The sequence below is a fragment of the Pleurodeles waltl genome, chromosome 4_1, assembly GCF_031143425.1.
Source record: "Pleurodeles waltl isolate 20211129_DDA chromosome 4_1, aPleWal1.hap1.20221129, whole genome shotgun sequence".
Lineage (NCBI taxonomy): Eukaryota > Metazoa > Chordata > Amphibia > Caudata > Salamandridae > Pleurodeles > Pleurodeles waltl.
Window position 1 is genome coordinate 835,514,181 of NC_090442.1, and position 19,468 is coordinate 835,533,648.

The 19,468-nt window shown below is 47.0% G+C and overlaps 1 protein-coding gene across 8 annotated transcripts in view; it reads left to right on the forward strand.

The window, feature by feature from the left end:
- CPSF6 (cleavage and polyadenylation specific factor 6) overlaps positions 1-19,468 on the forward strand; it is a 532,852-nt gene that overhangs the window by 209,056 nt on the left and 304,328 nt on the right. For all 8 annotated transcript variants that reach the window (XM_069229589.1, XM_069229590.1, XM_069229588.1 and 5 more), the window contains exon 3: positions 4,653-4,756. In XM_069229589.1, the coding sequence (XP_069085690.1) occupies positions 4,653-4,756 (104 nt within the window). The remainder of the gene's footprint in view (positions 1-4,652; positions 4,757-19,468) is intronic.

The window sequence follows — 19,468 nt, forward strand, 5'->3', positions numbered from 1 at the left end:
TACCAGCCCAAACCAGTACTCCACCTCCACCTTGCTGGCGTCTGAGTCGGACTGGAGCTCTCTGCCCTTTACCAATCCAGCCACGGGCCCATCCATCTGGCCCATCAAGACTCACTCTCATTTCATCAGTCCATAAAACCTTAGAAAAATCAGTCTTGAGATATTTCTTGGCCCAGTCTTGACGTTTCTGCTTGTGTGTCTTGTTCAGTGGTGGTCGTCTTTCAGCCTTTCTTACCTTGGCCATGTCTCTGAGTATTGCACACCTTGTGCTTTTGGGCACTCCAGTGATGTTGCAGCTCTGAAATATGGCCAAACTGGTGGCAAGTGGCATCGTGGCAGCTGCACGCTTGACTTTTCTCAGTTCATGGGCAGTTATTTTGCGCCTTGGTTTTTCCACACGCTTCTTGCGACCCTGTTGACTATTTTGAATGAAACGCTTGATTGTTCGATGATCACGCTTCAGAAGCTTTGCAATTTTAAGAGTGCTGCATCCCTCTGCAAGATATCTCACTATTTTTGACTTTTCTGAGCCTGTCAAGTCCTTCTTTTGACCCATTTTGCCAAAGGAAAGGAAGTTGCCTAATAATTATGCACACCTGATATAGGGTGTTGATGTCATTAGACCACACCCCTTCTCATTACAGAGATGCACATCACCTAATATGCTTAATTGGTAGTAGGCTTTCGAGCCTATACAGCTTGGAGTAAGACAACATGCATAAAGAGGATGATGTGGTCAAAATACTAATTTGCCTAATAATTCTGCACTCCCTGTAGTAGGACTTGAATATTGGCAATTTCCTTATTTTGCCACCTTTCTGCAGATCTACGTACTGGGGCTGGAGGTAGCGGTAATCAATAGTTCCACGGTTGGAATGCCCCTTTGAGTCTGTGCAAACCTACTAACTTGCATGTTTTAAGGGCTTTCACCAGCTATTCGCTAATCTCTTCCCATACAGAGAATGGTTAGAAATTTACTTCTGACAAGGGCAGAAGTAAAACCTCTTCCAGAGTTGGGAGGAAAAAGTGGTTGGAGGGAAAGTGAACTTGTTAGCGCTCAACAGATTTTCACATGAGCAAATCTGCATATGCATATTTGCTCATGCGAAAATACAGTTCACAAATATTTTCTGTGGTTATGTAAATCTTCACTAATGCAAAGACATCTATGCTGGGTACACTTTTTTGACTTTCTTTAAGAATTGGGCCCCTAATTAGGTCAGGCATTAACCAAGACTTTTTTGTTTTTATTAAAATTCTGTCTCTCTCTCTATACATCTGTCGGCTGCCTTCTCTGTGACTGATAGCAGTCTGCTCTTTCACAAGGAGCATATTGGCACACAAAGTAGCTTTGTTCAGTGCCAGGAACTCCTGTGGCAATGTGAGGTTTTTGAGACCCAAAAATATTTTTGTTTTTTGCCAACATTTATTAAAATGTTGAGGGCCAGCAGCTCCCACAACCGCAATGAAGTTTCAAAAAAGCTGTGTCAAAACAAGATATGCATTAACAAAACCAAAAGACTGGCCACCAATGTCGGACCTATTGGCTTTGCCAGTGCTCGTTTATTTTCATGTGTCCCATAATCATCGTGAAACTGCTTACACTGGTTTGCCATTATGAACATACTTTAGAAATGCTAGCATGCATCAACACGTTTTACTAAATGATGCTTCAAAGATAAAATTCCTCAGTAAATTATCAAAACCGGTTTCTCCTTGTTGCATTTTTTGTGAACGTTTCATTTTGAAAGCTATCTTGCTTTCAAGCTTCTGCAAATATTTGCACCTAATCAGAGAGCATTATACATAGCCGCATAATGTTAAAGTTTGCAAACATACATAAATTTTTTTTTTTTTAAATACTGGAACTACTCTTAGTAGTGCAGTCCGAGTTTACAACATTTATTTAGACTGCTCACCCTAATAATTAAGGCTTTGCATTAATGAACCATAAATACAGGTTCAGACAGATTTATCATATGGATACAGATATTACATCAACTGCAGGCGATTCCCTTCCATGCTCCATAATGTGGTAATGTAAACTGGCAGCCAAAGTGTTTGTGCTGCATGTTGTTGCACCTACTTGTCCCAAGGACAAAATAAAAATGAAAATGTGTTGTCCTTGACCCCAGACAATATGTCCTGGGCATTGGTCTATATAAATTCCACACCCCCTGTTAAGTTGACTCCCTAATTGTTTGACCTTTCCAACTCAGTGGTATGTTTTTGTCAACTGATTTCTGTTCAAGTTGCAGATGTACAGATACAAAGATTACCAACACGGGTAAAGATTAATTACCTTTGCTATGGCAGTACTTAATTTGCACGTTAAAGGCATGTCTATGAAGACACCATCCATTTTTCCAGTTTATTACAGACTGTCATTACCCTCTAGGGGTAAAACAGCAATCATTAACCAAAAGAAAGTTAACTTGAGCAAGCATTTGGGCTCTTAGACCCATACAGTTAAATCAACAAATCTCATCTTCACTCAATGTGTGTGGTGTAATCGTCACAGATCGGGCATCCCTGATTTCTTAAAATACTAGCACTAGGCCTTTGGTTGTAGACCACAAGTGACTTTCTACTTCAGTTTCTGGCTACCTCCCCCAACCCGGGCACTCCTCCCCCTTCTGGTATATTATAATGAACCAGCCAGACTGCATGTGTCTCCATTGAAGATCCACTTCAGATCATATGTCAACCAGTTTTTGGTCTGGGACACAGTCACTTTATTGAACACTGCTTGACCTCTTCCATCATAATATTAATCTGTCCCTCACATGCCATCTGTTAGTGGAATTTGTCATCACTGTCATTCCCTAACTCTATAGTTGACATGAAGCAATCATAAAGCAATTTGCTATTACTCTAAAAACGTAAATAATCCGCTGAACCCTTGCAAATACTTTTGTGTCCCTCTCACACCATATTCTCTTCTTTAAATTCAAGATCAGTCATTACAGACCTCGAAGATGCTGCTATAATATCATTAGTTTATTCCATCATGTGAAAATTTAGTCATCTATATATTACACACCATCTCTGTAGGGACTTCAACATTGCTATAATTACACGCTATTACTATTGGGACATGTATATTACTGTCATTCTGTGCCATATCTGCGGAAATCTGAACTTTGCTATAAAGTCACTATCTCTAAGTCACTCGACACCATATCTGTGGGAACTATGGCAGTAATGTCACCATCTCTATGGTGAACTGAACTTCACTTTTCTTGCACAGGGTCTGTGTGGGGTAGTTAAACATTGCTTTCACACTATTGCTATTGGACTTGAATCTGTGTCACTCTGATCCATCAATTTGGGGACTTCAGCACAACTATCACTATGGAAAGTCACACACTATTGCAGTGGTGATCTGACCTTTCCTGTCAGTGTACACTAGCTCTGTGAAAACTTAAAAAGTGCTAAAATCACACACAATCATGGGTACCTGTACATCACTGTCACTCAGCATCGTCTCTGTGGGGAATTAAAGATTGCTATATTCACACACTATCACTATAGGGATCAGAACTTCAAAGTCATTCTATGCCATGTTAAGGGGAACTTTAACATTGCTGTAGTTACATATTATAACTATGGGGACCTGAAGTTCACTGTCGTGCTACACCATATCTGTGGTTAATTGAACAACACTCTTTCTACAAACCATCTCTGTTGGTCCTTTACCCTCCCCCATTAGAATTTTAATATTGAAATTCTAGACACCTGGAGACTGTTAGAGTGGTCACAAAACATCTCTGCAGAGACTTAAACCTCACTGTCAGAATAATACCACCCTTGTTGGGGACTTGAACTTCCCTTTCATCACATACACCATCTCAATGTACACAGTAACATTACATGCTATTCTTAAGTGTGAAGATTTGTCTAATAGCTAGAATGAGAAAAATATAACTGTTTTTAACACTGGTTTTTCGTTTGACCTCATTGTATGACCCATCAGTTAATTTTAATATGTATCATATTCCTTATATATGAAATAAACCATATATGGATAAACTATCAAGGAAACCTATGTGCCCCACCATAAATTAAAAAGCAATTTAGCCATGATTTGGTCCCATCAAGGATAGTTCTGTGCACATGATTGAACAAAGGTATATGTAACAATCATGATCCTGTATCATACATTTTTTCTTAATATGTTACTGTCATTAACATAGTCTAAAAACATTCTTTTAAGGTTAGTCCCCACAAGGATGGTAACAAATGTGTATGTGTACTTTTTTTGTTTTCTTTTTGTTCTGTAAGGTACCTGGGTATCTTGTGATTGGAAGACTCCCCTCTTTACAAATCAACCCTTAAAATGCTGCTTTAACATAAACACATGTTGAATGTGCATCGTTTAGGATAAAATGAAAGCTTTAAACCATGAAATTTGCAAATTATTATAAAATGTAGAAGAGAACGATTCGGAATTTTAGATGTTTCCAATTTACATCAAAACGTTTTCTTTTAACTTGCACAGCATTATATGTGTCATAGCATTGTGTGTGTTTTCAGTGTTGCAGATACCTGTATTAATCAATTGTGGCAAAAGCAAAGTACTGACAGAAAAGGTAAATATAGTCAAAATCCTAGTAGTAGTAAATTAAAATAAATAACTTGATGTTTTTCAGTGGACGACAGATGAAGACTTAACAGATTCTGTTCACTGTCTGGGAATAAACGATATTTTGGAGATAAAATTTTTTGAAAACCGTGCCAACGGACAGTCAAAAGGGTAAGTGCAATACTGTTGTTGAAATTTTGGCCACCTAATGAAGCAAACATAGTGCCAAAAATTAGTGCATTGTTGCTCCAGAAGCCATTGCAGTAAAGATATGGTCCATAGTGACATGGTCATATTTGTAAAGGTACCAAACAAGCCTAGCAATCTTGTTCAAAACCAAGATGCAAGGCAGAGTGCGAAAACGTACATGCTCCCATTATCACGGTATGCTTAGATATGTGAAAGGGAGAGGAATTTCCTAAGGATTCTAAATTTCAGCAGTCCAGTTTACTAGACCTTTTACAGTTGTGGTTTGATGGAAATTCTGAGGTTAATGTTTCACTGAGGTTTTTTTGTTTTTGTTTATGGCAGTGAACCTAGTAGATGTGGCCACCATCAGTAGGCCAAGAAAAGGTGTCCAGACCAAATATCAGGATGTCCGTCTTGTACCTCAAGATGGCATTCCCCCAGATGGCTGATAGTATTTGTTGATTTTGGATTTTTATGTGCTTGTACATGAAACAGTGTAAGCTCTTGGTAGTGCTCAGTGTGTACAGAAGTAGAATCCAAACATATTTTATGGCATATTTCTTTAAAACAACCACAGTACTTTATAAATAAAAAGTCAATAGGTTAAGGGTGTAAGACCTTTTTAAAAATTTGGAATTCAGTAAGAGTTTAATGTATGATTGTTCTAAATTGTATCAAATGCATATAGTAGACTCCAGGCTTACTAACAGAAGCATATTGATATTCAACTTAGATAAGGTGTTAGCTTCATTGAAATATGGATTTTTTTTTTGCAAATTGTGGTGTACTGAAATGTAAGGCTTAAGATGGAGCATATTAGTTACTCAGCTTCTAAATTGATTGTAGGTAGTGATTAAGCAGTTGACATAAGTTTTAAAAGAAATCCATTCAGGAGTTGTGTAGTGTTGCAGTTGAAACAAAGAAATCTTGCTGAACTGCATTTTCATATCCTCATCCTAATGAATGGCAGTTTAGGTACTTTTGTTTGTTGAGTGATTCAAAAACGCCTGGCAGCAGCAGACGATATAATGCCAAAACGTTAAGTTTTCCATGTAAATGTTGTTTTTCTAGAGTTGCTACTGCTTTCTTAAGGGAGAGACCGAATCTTAGTTCTCTGTAGTTTCATTTGCAAGTTAATGGAAGGGCATTGGAGAAAGAGTTCTGTGGTTTGTTTTGTGTGTGATTCTGAAACAAGCCTTATGAGCTTCCTTTCAAAAAATATTTTCATTTCTGATGGATACAACTACCTGTGGATTCCTCACCTAATGAATACTCCCATGGCGCCAGCATTCAACGGAAATCTTCTTCCTAGTCTCTGCACGTCGACGAGGACGTCACTCTAGCCCACGCGACGCCGTTTGACATCATACAGGCAATAAGAGGTCCTCGCCGACGTCAGTTCCCGTTTTTTTTCCGTGCATTCGAAACTTATCTTCGAGGGAGCTACTGTTACTTTAGTAGTTACAGTGTATTTTCTGCTGTGTAGTTCTTCTCTGCGGTAACAATGTCTCAGAGAAAGTCGGGTTTCAAGCCCTGTCGAGAGTGTGGGGGCAAGATGTCCGTTACAGATCCTCACTCCGACTGTCTCTGGTGTTTGAGCTCCGACCACGACGTCGTGACTTGCGATTCATGTCAGCACATGAATCCGAAGGCCCTCAAAGAACGTGAGGCTAAACTATTCCTTGCGAAGTCAAAGAGAAAGGAAAAACATCACAAAAAGTCTTCTTCGCCAAGGACTCATCGGCGTCATCGAGACTCCCGGCGCCGTAGAGATTCACGGCGTCATTCCAGCAAGGAGACTCGTTCGAGGTCGCCTTCGGCGTCGGGGGACTTGGGAGGTCAGTCCCACGGTCACGCTGCATCCATCGACGCCGTTGCCCTCTCCGGCGTCACCGACTTCGCCTGGACAAGCGTCTGTGGTTGAGGTGATGCAGCCTCTTGTGATGTCTCCGGCGTCGGGGTCGCCTTCGATCCAGGCACCTCAGTATCTGGCTTTTCCCGCCCCTGGAGCCGATAGTACCGCATTTCTGAATGCGATGTATACCATCTTTCAGCAGATGGCTCCAGGAGGTGCTCCGGCTGGTCCTTCGGGGCCTTTGGCCTTTTCATTGGGTGATCCTGCGCCTCTTCGGCCAGCACCCTTTATGCCCTTTCTCCCTTTTGGGAATGTGGGCTCGGCGCCGGTGGCCGCTCCGGTGGCTTCAGAGGGATTGGCTCCGGAAGTTTCCATCCCGTCGACATCGGGATTTCGTCCTGTGACTCCGGTGGGTCCATCGGCTCCAAGATCTCTTCGTCCTGCTCCTTCATCGGCGCCGAAGCTGCCTGTGGCGCCGGATGCGGCGTTGGATGCTTCTGGAGATCGGCGCCGATCTTCAGCAGAAGCCATGTCGACTCCGCGTATTGAGCAGAGACTACATTCGAGGAGGCGTGCTCTCTGTCTTTTGGAAGAGCAGGAGTATCAGCGAGTCCTGGAGGAAGGAGAGGTTGAGGACTCTGGTGATGGACTGCATGGTCTGGATACGGCCAGTGGGCTGGATACTTCCCCCGAGTGGGACATTTCATCTCCAGGGGACTATACGGAGGAGGCTGCTACCTTTCACGCGGTGGTGAGGAAGGCAGCTAACTTTTTGGACCTGCCTTTGCCGGTGGCAGAGGCGAAGCAGAATTTATTGACGGAGGTGCTGCATCCGGCCTCTGCTGCAGCGGAGCCTCTCTTGCCGTTTAATGAGGCTTTGCTTGATCCGGTGTTAGAGGTGTGGAAGAAGCCTGTATTTTCCTCGGCGGTTCATAGGGCTGTGGCCAGAAGGTATCGGGCTGCACCATCTGACCCTGGCTTTCTTTTAAGACACCCTACGCCGGAGAGCTTGGTGGTGCAAGCCTCCTGTTATTCGAAATCAGCGCCTGGATCTTTCCCGACGGTACCTGGAGACAGGTACTCCAAAAAACTTGATGCTCAATCCAAGAAAATATTTTCGTCTTGCAGTTTGGCGTTGAAGGCCACCAACGCAACTTGCATTCTGGGGAGATATATCCATGCTCTTATGGATGATATTTCATCTTCGTTTACGGAGCTTCCCCAGGGACTCTTGGATGTTGTCTCGGACGCCCAGACTGCCGCAACCCAGATTATCCAGTCTGGGCTGGACACGACCGACTCTGTGGCTAGGGCGATGGGCATGGCTGTGGTGGCGAGGAGACAGGCCTGGCTCCGTAATTCAGGGTTTTCTGCGGACGTGCAGTTGACCCTATTAGACCTCCCGTTTGATGGGGACAAACTGTTTGGGGCAAAGGCAGATTCGGCCTTGGAGCGATTTAAAGAGAGCAGGGCCACAGCCAAATCGTTAGGGCTGCAAGCTCCTTCTTCCTCTGCCTCTTCCAGGTTTTTCAGGAGGTTTCGTGGATTTGGGCGTGGCTCTTCCTCCTCTTCCTTTCGGGGGAGGTTCCAGCAACCCGCCTCTTCCCACCCCTATAGATCATTTAGAGGGAGAGGTAGGGCCAGCACCAGAGGAGCCTCTCAACAGCACTCTGCCTCTTCCTCGTCCTCTGGAGGGGTGCAGCAGGGAAAGCAGCCTTAGGCTTCCACCATTTCCCACTCACTCCTCTCCTGTAGGGGGAAGATTACGGCATTTTCTCCACAAGTGGGAGACTATTACAACGGACACTTGGGTTATCAGTATTGTGGAAAAAGGCTACACCCTTCCCTTTCGGGAGTTTCCGCCCCCCCATCCCGCCCCGCCCATCTTATTGTTCAGAAGAACACCTCCTGTTGCTAGAACAGGAGGTTCAAGTCCTCTTTTCAAAGGGCGCGGTGGAGTTGGTCCCAGAGCAGGAAAGGGGTCGAGGTTGTTACTCAAGGTACTTCCTGATTCCCAAGAAGGATGGTCGGTTGAGACCGATCCTGGATCTGAGGATCTTGAATTGGTTCCTCAATCAGAAAAAGTTCAAGATGCTGACCCTAGCAGAGGTGCTTTTGGCGTTGAACAAAGAAGATTGGATGGTGTCTGTCGACTTGCAGGATGCTTATTTTCATATTCCGATACTCAAGTCACACAGGAAGTATCTCCGGTTTGTGGTAGGGTCGCAGCACTATCAGTTTGCGGTCCTTCCGTTTGGTCTTACTTCAGCACCTCGAGTCTTCACGAAGGTGATGTCAGTGGTTGCGGCAGAGCTCAGAAGGAAGGGGATAGCAGTATTCCCTTACTTGGACGACTGGTTGATCAAAGCCAAGTCCCCGGAGCTTGTGTCGTATCATCTGCAGTCAACAACCCAGTTGTTGTTCGACCTGGGCTTTTAGGTGAACGTGCCCAAATCTCACCTGGAGCCCTCTCAATGCCTCCTATTCATAGGGGCAGTACTGGATACAACATTGAATCGAGCCTTCCTCCGCCTCAGCGGGTTCAAGATATTCAGGAATTTGTTCCAATGTTTCGAAATGGAGCGGTAGTTCCAGTCCTCAAGGTCCTTCGTCTGCTCTGTCTGTTTGCCTCCTGCATACTGTTGGTCATGCATGCTCGCTGGCACATGAGGGCTCTTCAGTGGTGCCTCCGAAGGCAGTGGTCTCAACACAAGGGAGATCTAGAAGGTGCAGTCAAGATCTCCAGAGATGCTGCTGTGGACTTGAAGTGGTGGATTGCGAGCAACAATCTTTCACAAGGAAAGTCGTTCGCGCAGTCGCCACCAGTGGCCACGGTTATAACGGATGCTTCCACTCTAGGGTGGGGAGCTCATGTGGGGGATCTGGAGATCAAAGGACTTTGGTCTCCAGAGGAACAGATGTTTCATACCAATCTGTTAGAGTTACGGGCTGTACGTCTGGCTCTCAAGGCCTTCCTCCCTTCCCTTCGTGGTCAGTCGGTACAGGTCCTGACGGACAATACTACCACGATGTGGTACATAAACAAACAGGGAGGAGTAGGGTCGTACCTTCTCTGCAGAAAAGCTCTTCGACTATGGTCCTGGGCAAAGGACCATCAGATTTGCTTGGTAGCAAATCATTTGGCCGGGGTCTTGAATGTACGTGCGGACAGTCTCAGTCGCCAATTGTCGGCCGACCACGAGTGGCGTCTCCATCCAGATCAAGTCCGTTTAATCTTCCAGATGTGGGGGTTTCCTCGTATAGATCTGTTTGCCACTCTGGAGAACGCGCATTGTCCGTTATTCTGCAGCCTCCAGTATCCGGTGCGGGGAGCATTGGGGGATGCGTTTCTGATAACCTGGTGCGACCAGTTGCTTTACGCGTTTCCCCCCATACCCTTGATTCCTCGAGTGTTGAAGATTCGCCAAGACCGGGCCCAAGTCATCTTAATAGCTCCGGATTGGCCAAGGAGGGTGTGGTACTCCGACCTTCTCCAACTCTCGCTGTGCCCTCCGCTCCGTCTCCCTCTCAGGGCAGACCTCCTCTCGCTGTCGCAGGGGCAGGTTTTACACCCCAACCTCCAGAGTCTACACCTACATGCCTGGAGATTGAACGGGGCAACCCGAGTTCCTTCTCTCTCCCGCCTGATGTAGTGGATGTTATATTAGCGGCCAGGCGACACTCCATTAAATCTATCTACGCTAATAGGTGGTCTAAATTTGTTATGTGGTGTGGAGAGAGACAGATTGATCCCTTACATGCTCATCTGTCGGACGTTTGGTCTTTTGCTCTGTCTCTAGCACAGAAAGGTTGTGCAGTGGCTACCATTAAGGGTTGTCGGCTTTGTCAGCCTTCATTTGTCTTCCAGACCAACCATCGTTATTTAAATCCCCTATTGTTCTCAGATTCTTGAAAGGTCTTCTAAATGAATATCCTCCAAAACCATTTGTTATGCCTCAATGGGATTTGTCCTTGGTCCTCACTTTCCTTATGGGGTCCCCTTTTGAGCCTATGCATTCTTGCCCCTTAAGGTATTTGGTTATTAAAACAGTCTTCCTGGTGGCTATAACATCTGCAAGGAGAGTGAGTGAGTTGCAAGCCTTATCCGTAAAACCCCTGTAGGAAGTTGGCTCTGTATGTGCTATTTCAAAGTAAGGAATAGCATGCACAGAGTCCAAGGGTTCCCCTTAGAGGTAAGATAGTGGCAAAAAGTGATAATACTAATGCTCTATTTCGTGGTAGTGTGGTCGAGCAGTAGGCTTATCAAAGGAGTAGTGTTAAGCATTTGTTGTACATACACACAGGCAATAAAGAGGAACACACACTCAGAGACAAATCCAGCCACTAGGTTTTGTTATAGAAAAATATATTTTCTTAGTTTTTTTTAAGAACCACAGGTTCAAATTCTACATGTAATATCTCATTTGAAAGGTATTGCAGGTAAGTACTTTAGGAACTTTGAATCATTACATTAGCATGTATACTTTTTACATAAAACACAATAAGCTGTTTTAAAAGTGGACACTTAGTGCAATTTTCACAGTTCCTGGGGGAGGTAAGGTATTGTAGGTTTCACAGGTAAGTAAGTCACTTACAGGTTTCAGTTCTTGGTCCAAGGTAGCCCACCGTTGGGGGTTCAGAGCAACCCCAAAGTCACCACACCAGCAGCTTAGGGCCGGTCAGGTGCAGAGGTCAAAGAGGTGCCCAAAACACATAGGCTTCAATGGAGAGAAGGGGGTGCCCCGGTTCCAGTCTGCCAGCAGGTAAGTACCCGCGTCTTCGGAGGGCAGACCAGGGGGGTTTTGTAGGGCACTGGGGGGGGGGACACAAGTCAGCACAAAAAGTACACCCTCGGCAGCGCGGGGGCGGCCGGGTGCAGTGTGCAAACACGCGTCGGGTTTACAATGGTTTTCAATGAGAGATCAAGGGATCTCTTCAGCGTTGCAGGCAGGCAAGGGAGAGGGCCTCCTGGGGGTCACTCCTGCACAGGAGTTCCGTTCCTTCAGGTGCTGGGGGCTGCGGGTGCAGGGTCTTTTCCAGCCGTCGGGAAATGGGGTTCAGGCAGTCGCGGTCAGGGGGAGCCTTGGGATTCCCTCTGCAGGCGTCGCTGTGGGGGCTCAGGGGGGACAACTTTGGTTACTCACGGTCTCGGAGTCGCCGGAGGGTCCTCCCTGAGGTGTTGGTTCTCCACCAGTCGAGTCGGGGTCGCCGGGTGTAGTGTTGCAAGTCTCACGCTTCTTGCGGGGAGTTGCAGGGGTCTTTAAATCTGCTCCTTGAAACAAAGTTGCAGTTCTTTTGGAGCAGTGCCGCTGTCCTCGGGAGTTTCTTGTCTTTCTTGAAGCAGGGCAGTCCTCAGAGGATTCAGAGGTCGCTGGTCCCTTGGAAAGCGTCTCTGGAGCAGGTTTCTTTGGAAGGCAAGAGACAGGCCGGTAAGTCTGGGGCCAAAGCAGTTGGTGTCTTCTTTTCTTCCTCTGCAGGGGTCTTTCAGCTCAGCAGTCCTCCTCTTCTTGTTAGTTGCAGGAATCTAAAGTTTTAGGTTCAGGGAAGCCCTTAAATACTAAATTTAAGGGCGTGTTTAGGTCTGGGGGGGTTAGTAGCCAATGGCTACTAGCCCTGAGGGTGGGTACACCCTCTTTGTGCCTCCTCCCAAGGGGAGGGGGTCACATCCCTAATCCTATTGGGGAATCCTCCATCTGCAAGATGGAGGATTTCTAAAAGTTAGAGTCACTTCAGCTCAGGACACCTTAGGGGCTGTCCTGACTGGCCAGTGACTCCTCCCTGTTATTCTCATTATTTTCTCCGGCCTTGCCGCCAAAAGTGGGGGCCGTGGCCAGATGGGGCGGGCAACTCCACTAGCTGGAGTGTCCTGCGGTGCTGGCACAAAGGGGTGAGCCTTTGAGGCTCACCGCCAGGTGTGACAGCTCCTGTCTGGGGGAGGTGTTAGCATCTCCACCCAGTACAGGCTTTGTTACTAGCCACAGAGTGACAAAGCCACTCTCCCCATGTGGCCAGCAACATGTCTCGAGTGTGGCAGGCTGCTAAAACCAGTCAGCCTACACAGGTAGTTGGTTAAGGTTTCAGGGGGCACCTCTAAGGTGCCTTCTGGGGTGTATGTTAAAATAAAATGTACACTGGCATCAGTGTGCATTTATTGTGCTGAGAAGTTTGATACCAAACTTCCCAGTTTTCAGTGTAGCCATTATGGTGCTGTGGAGTTCGTGTAAAACAGACTCCCACACTATATACTCTTATGGCTACCCTGCACTTACAATGCCTAAGGTTTTGCTTAGACACTGTAGTGGCACAGTGCTCATGCACTGGTGCCTTCACCTATGGTATAGTGCACCCTGCCTTAGGGCTGTAAGGCCTGCTAGAGGGGTGACTTATCTATACTGCATAGGCAGTGTGAGGTTGGCATGGCACCCTGAGGGGAGTGCCATGTCGACTTACTCGTTTTGTCCTCACTAGCACACACAAGCTGGCAAGCAGTGTGTCTGTGCTGAGTGAGGGGTCCCCAGGGTGGCATAAGACATGCTGCATCCCTTAGAGACCTTCCCTGGCATCAGGGCCCTTGGTACCAGGGGTACCAGTTACAAGGGACTTACCTGGATGCCAGGGTGTGCCAATTGTGAAAACAAAAGTACAGGTTAGGGAAAGAACACTGGTGCTGGGGCCTGGTTAGCAGGCCTCAGCACACTTTCAAATCAAAACTTAGCATCAGCAAAGGCAAAAAAGTCGGGGGGTAACCATGCCAAAGAGGCATTTCCTTACACAATCACCCCCCCCCCCCCCCCCCCAACGAAAGAGGATGAGACTAACCTTTCCCAAGAGAGTCTTCATTTTCTAAGTGGAAGAACCTGGAAAGGTCATCTGCATTGGCATGGGCAGTCCCAGGTCTGTGTTCCACTATAAAGTCCATTCCCTGTAGGGAGATGGGCCACCTCAACAGTTTTGGATTTTCACCTTTCATTTGCATCAGCCATCTGAGAGGTCTGTGGTCAGTTTGAACTACAAAGTGAGTACCAAAAAGGTATGGTTTCAGCTTCTTCAGGGACCAAACCACAGCAAAGGCCTCCCTCTCAATGGCACTCCAACGCTGCTCCCTGGGGAGTAACCTCCTGCTAATGAAAGCAACAGGCTGGTCAAGGCCATCATCATTTGTTTGGGACAAAACTGCCCCTATCCCATATTCAGAGGCATCTGTCTACACAATGAACTGCTTGGAGTAATCTGGAGCTTTTAGAACTGGTGCTGTGCACATTGCTTGTTTCAGGGTGGCAAAGGCCTGTTGGCATTCTATAGTCCAGTTTACCTTCTTGGGCATTTTCTTGGAGGTAAGTTCTGTGAGGGCTGTCACTATGGATCCATATCCCTTCACAAACTTCCTGTAGTACCCAGTCAAGCCAAGGAATTCCCTGACTTGAGTCTGGGTTTTTGGAGCTGCCCAGTCCAGAATAGTCTGGATCTTAGGCTGGAGTGGCTGAACTTGGCCTCCACCTATAAGGTGTCCCAAGTAAACCACAGTTCCCTGCCCTATCTGGCATTTGGATGCCTTGATAGAGAGGCCTGCTAATTGCAGAGCCTTCAAAACCTTCTTCAGGTGGACCAGGTGATCCTGCCAGTTGTAGCTAAAGACAGCAATATCGTCAAGATAAGCTGCACTAAAGGACTCCAAGCCAGCAAGGACTTGATTCACCAACCTTTGGAAGGTGGCAGGGGCATTCTTTAAACCAAAGGGCATAACAGTACACTGATAATGGCCATCAGGTGTGGAGAATGCTGTCTTTTCTTTTGCTCCTGGTGCCATTTTGATTTGCCAGTACCCTGCTGTTAAGTCAAAGGTACTTAAGAATTTGGCAGCACCTAATTCATCAATCAGTTCATCAGCCCTTGGAATGGGATGGGCATCTGTCTTGGTGACAGAATTAAGTCCTCTGTAGTCCACACAAAACCTCATCTCTCTCTTTCCATCTTTGGTGTGAGGTTTGGGGACTAAGACCAGTGGGCTAGCCTAGGGACTGTCAGAGTGCTCAATGACTCCCAATTACAGCATCTTGTGGACTTCCACCTTGATGCTTTCCTTAACTTGGTCAGACTGTCTGAATATTTTGATTTTGACAGGCATGCGGTCTCCTGTGTCCACATCATGGGTACACAGGTGTGTCTGACCAGGGGTTAGGGAAAAGAGCTCAGCAAACTGTTGCAGGACCTTCCTACAATCAGATTGCTGTTGGCTAGAGAGGGTGCCTGAGTAGATCACTCCATCAACTGACCCATCTTTAGGGTTTGATGAGAGGAGATCAGGGAGAGGTTCACTCTCAGCTTCCTGTTCCTCATCTGTTACCATCAACAGATTCACATCAGCCCTATCATGGAAGAGCTTAAGGCGGTTCACATGGATCACCCTCTTGGGGCTCCTGCTAGTGCCTAGGTCCACCAGGTAGGTGACCTGACTCTTCTTTTCTAGCACTGGGTAAGGGCCACTCCATTTGTCCTGAAGTGCCCTGTGAGCCACAGGCTCCAGAACCCAGACTTTCTGCCCTGGTTGAAATTCAACCAGTGCAGCCTTTTGGTCATACCAAAACTTCTGGAGTTGTTGGCTGGCCTCAAGGTTTTTACTTGCCTTTTCCATGTACTCTGCCATCCTTGAACGTAGGCCAAGCACATAGTCCACTATGTCTTGTTTAGGCTCATGAAGAGGTCTCTCCCAGCCTTCTTTCACAAGAGCTAGTGGTCCCCTTACAGGGTGGCCAAACAGAAGTTCAAAGGGTGAGAACCCTACTCCCTTCTGAGGCACCTCTCTGTAAGCGAAAAGCAGGCATGGCAAGAGGACATCCCATCTCCTTTTGAGTTTTTCAGGGAGCCCCATGATCATGCCTTTTAATTTCTTGTTGAAACTCTCAACAAGGCCATTAGTTTGTGGATGGTATGGAGTAGTGAATTTATAAGTCACTCCACACTCATTCCACATGTGTTTCAGGTATGCTGACATGAAGTTGGTACCTCTGTCAGACACCACCTCCTTAGGAAAACCCCCTCTGGTAAAAATACCAATGAGGGCCTTGGCTACTGCTGGGGCAGTAGTCGACCTAAGGGGAATAGCTTCAGGGTATCTAGTAGCATGATCCACTACTACTAGTATGTACATATTCCCTGAGACTGGGGGTGGTCCAAGTGGGCCCACTATGTCCACACCCACTCTTTCAAAGGGGACCCCCACCACTGGAAGTGGAATGCGGGGGGCCTTTGGATGTCCACCTGTCTTACCACTGGCTTGACAGGTGGTACAGGAGACACACAACTCCTTGACTTTCTGGGACATGTTGGGCCAGTAGAAGTGGTTGACTAGTCTCTCCGACGTCTTGGTTTGTCCCAAATGCCCAGCAAGAGGAATATCATGGGCTAAGGTCAGTATGAACTCTCTAAACTCCTGAGGCACTACCACTCTCCTAGTGGCACCAGGTTTGGGATCTCTTGCCTTAGTGTAAAGGAGTCCATCTTCCCAATAGACCCTATGTGTTCCAGTTTTCTTGCCATTGGACTCTTCAGCAGCTTGCTGCCTAAGGCCTTCAAGAGAGGGACAGGTTTCTTGCCCCTTACACAACTGCTCCCTTGAGGGTCCCCCTGGGCCTAAGAGCTCAACCTGATAAGGTTCTAACTCCTTAGGCTCAGTTCCCTCAGAGGGCAGAACTTCTTCCTGAGAAGAGAGGTTCTCTTTTTGTTGTTGTGTTGCAGCTGGTTTCCCAGTTGTCTTTCCTTTTCTCTTGGTAGGCTGGGCCCTTTTTCCAGGCTCCAGCTCTACTTTTTCACCGTGAGCCTTGCACTGTGCCCTTGTCTTGACACACACCAGTTCAGGGATACCCAGCATGGCTGCATGGGTTTTCAGTTCTACCTCAGCCCATGCTGAGGACTCCAGGTCATTTCCAAGCAAACAGTCTACTGGGATATTTGAGGAGACCACCACCTGTTTCAGGCCATTGACCCCTCCCCACTCGAAGTTACCATAGCCATGGGATGTTCTTTAGTCTGATTGTCAGCGTTGGTGACTGGATAAGTTTGTCCAGCCAGGTATTGACCAGGGGAAACCAGTGTTCGGTGGCATGTGTAGCTGCAGATACACATGCTGTGCATAGTCCGCCGTCTGGTGTTGGGTCGGAGTGTTACAAGTTGTTTTTCTTCGAAGAAGTCTTTTCGAGTCACGAGACCGAGGGACTCCTCCTACTTTGGTTCCATTGCGCATGGGCGTCGACTCCATGTTAGATTGTTTTTTTTTCCGCCATCGGGTTCGGACGTGTTCCTTTTCGCTCCGTGTTTCGGGTCGGAAAGTTAGTCAGAATCAACGGAAAATTCATCTGTATTGTTTCGTTCGGTATCGGGTTAGATTAGAATCGACACCGAATCTTGAAGAGCTCCGGTAGCCCTTCGGGGTAATTTCGATCCCCCGTCGGGGCCTGGTCGGCCCGACCGCGTGCAAGATCGAGACTGATGGAACGGACCCCATTCCGATTCTGTCCTAAATGCCACAGTAAATATCCCTATACAGACCAACATTTGGTCTGTAACTTGTGCCTGTCACCCGAGCACAAAGAAGAAACGTGTGAGGCCTGTCAAGCGTTTCGGTCGAGAAAAACGCTCCGAGACCGAAGAGCCAGAAGGTTGCAGATGGCGTCCACGCCGACAGGACAACAACGTTTCGAGGATGAGGGAGAAGAAGAAACATTCTCCATCCACGAATCGGATTCCGAAGAATTCGACGTCGAAGAAACCGCGAGTAAGACGTCGAAACAAGCATCACACAGAAAAACAGACAAAGCCCAGGGGACGCCACTGCCGACAGGCCATGGCTCAACCCATAAAATAGGTGACCGTCCATCGGCACCGAAAAAGGGCGAGCTGGTGCCGAGATCGTCCGACTCAGGTCGAGACACAGGCACGCAGCAATCTCGGGACCGAGAAACTGCCGCAGAAAAGGGTCGACACCGAGGCAGCGGCACCGAAGCTGCTCGGCACAGAGATAGCGGCACCGAAGATGGTCGACGCCAAGAAGGTACGACACCGAAAAAGAGGAAAATCTCTTCGGAGCCGAAAACAACAAAAGACACGGTTTCGGTGCCAAAACGCCCAGCAACCGAACCGAAAGCCAGTTCCTACTCAGAGGAACAATCACTGTCCTCCCAACTTCAAAAACACAGATTTGAGGAGGAATTACAAACAACAGCTGTAGATCACACGCAAAAGCGGATCTTTATACAAAGTGGTACAGGGAAGATCAGCACCCTTCCCCCAATCAAGAAAAAGGAAACTAGATTTCCAACAACAAGAAAAAACACCACAAGCAAAAGTGGTGAAGAAGGTAACTCCACCACCCTCTCCACCACCGGCAACTCATATATCACCGGCACAGACTCGTCACAATCACCAGCTCATACCACCATGAGCCAAGATGACCAGGACGCATGGGATCTCTGACGCCCCAGTATCGGACAATAGCCCTGAGTCGTACCCCACTAAGCCCTCACCACCTGAGGACAGTACAGCGTATGCTCAGGTGGTAGCTAGGGCAGCAGAGTTTCATAACGTATCGCTACATTCAGAGCCTATCGAGGATGACTTCCTTTTTAACACTCTGTCCTCCACCCATAGCAATTATCAAAGCCTTCCTATGCTCCCAGGAATGCTAAGGCACGCTAAACAAATCTTTAAAGAGCCAGTTAAAAGCAGAGCAATAACCCCAAGGGTGGAGAAGAAATACAAGGCACCACCCACAGACCCTGCTTTTATTACATCACAACTGACACCAGATTCTGTTGTCGTAGGAGCAGCTCGTAAAAGAGCCAACTCGCACACATCAGGCGACGCACCACCTCCTGACAAGGAGAGCCGAAAGTTTGATGCAGCCGGGAAAAGGGTTGCAGTACAAGCTGCAAATCAGTGGCGCATCGCCAACTCGCAGGCACTCCTAGCGCGATATGACAGAGCCCATTGGGACGAGATGCAGCATCTCATCGAGCACCTCCCCAAAGAATTCCAACAACGGGCAAAACAAGTGGTTGAAGAGGGACAAAACATATCCAACAACCAAATCCATTCTTCTATGGACGCAGCAGATACAGCTGCAAGAACTATAACTACTGCTGTAACGATAAGGAGGCACGCATGGCTGCGCACATCCGGCTTCAAACCTGAGATACAACAGGCAGTGCTCAATATGCCGTTCAATGAACAACAATTGTTTGGACCAGAAGTGGACACTGCAATTGAAAAATTAAAGAAAGACACTGACACAGCTAAAGCCATGGGCGCACTCTATTCCCCGTAGGGGAGAGGCACATTTGGCACATTTCGCAAAACTACTTTCAGAGGAGGGTTTCGAGGTCAAGCCACACAAGCCAGCACCTCACAAACAACACCGTCTACCTACCAGGGACAGTATCAAAGGGGAGGCTTTCGGGGCCAATACAGAGGGGGCCAATTCCCAAGAAACCGGGGAAAATTTCAAGGGCCCAAAACCCCTCAAAACAAGCAGTGACTCACAAGTCACTCAACCCCTTCACACAACACCAGTGGGGGGAAGACTAAGCCAGTTCTACAAATCTTGGGAGGAGATAACAACAGACACTTGGGTCTTAGCAATTATCCAACATGGTTATTGCATAGAATTTCTCCAACTCCCTCCAAACGTCCCACCGAAAACACACAAGATGTCCAAACAGCATATAGACCTTCTAGGACTAGAAGTTCAAGCATTACTGCAAAAAGACGCAATAGAATTATTCGACAGCTTGCCAGCTTGTGTGTGCTGGTGAGGACAAAACGAGTAAGTCGGCATGGCACTCCCC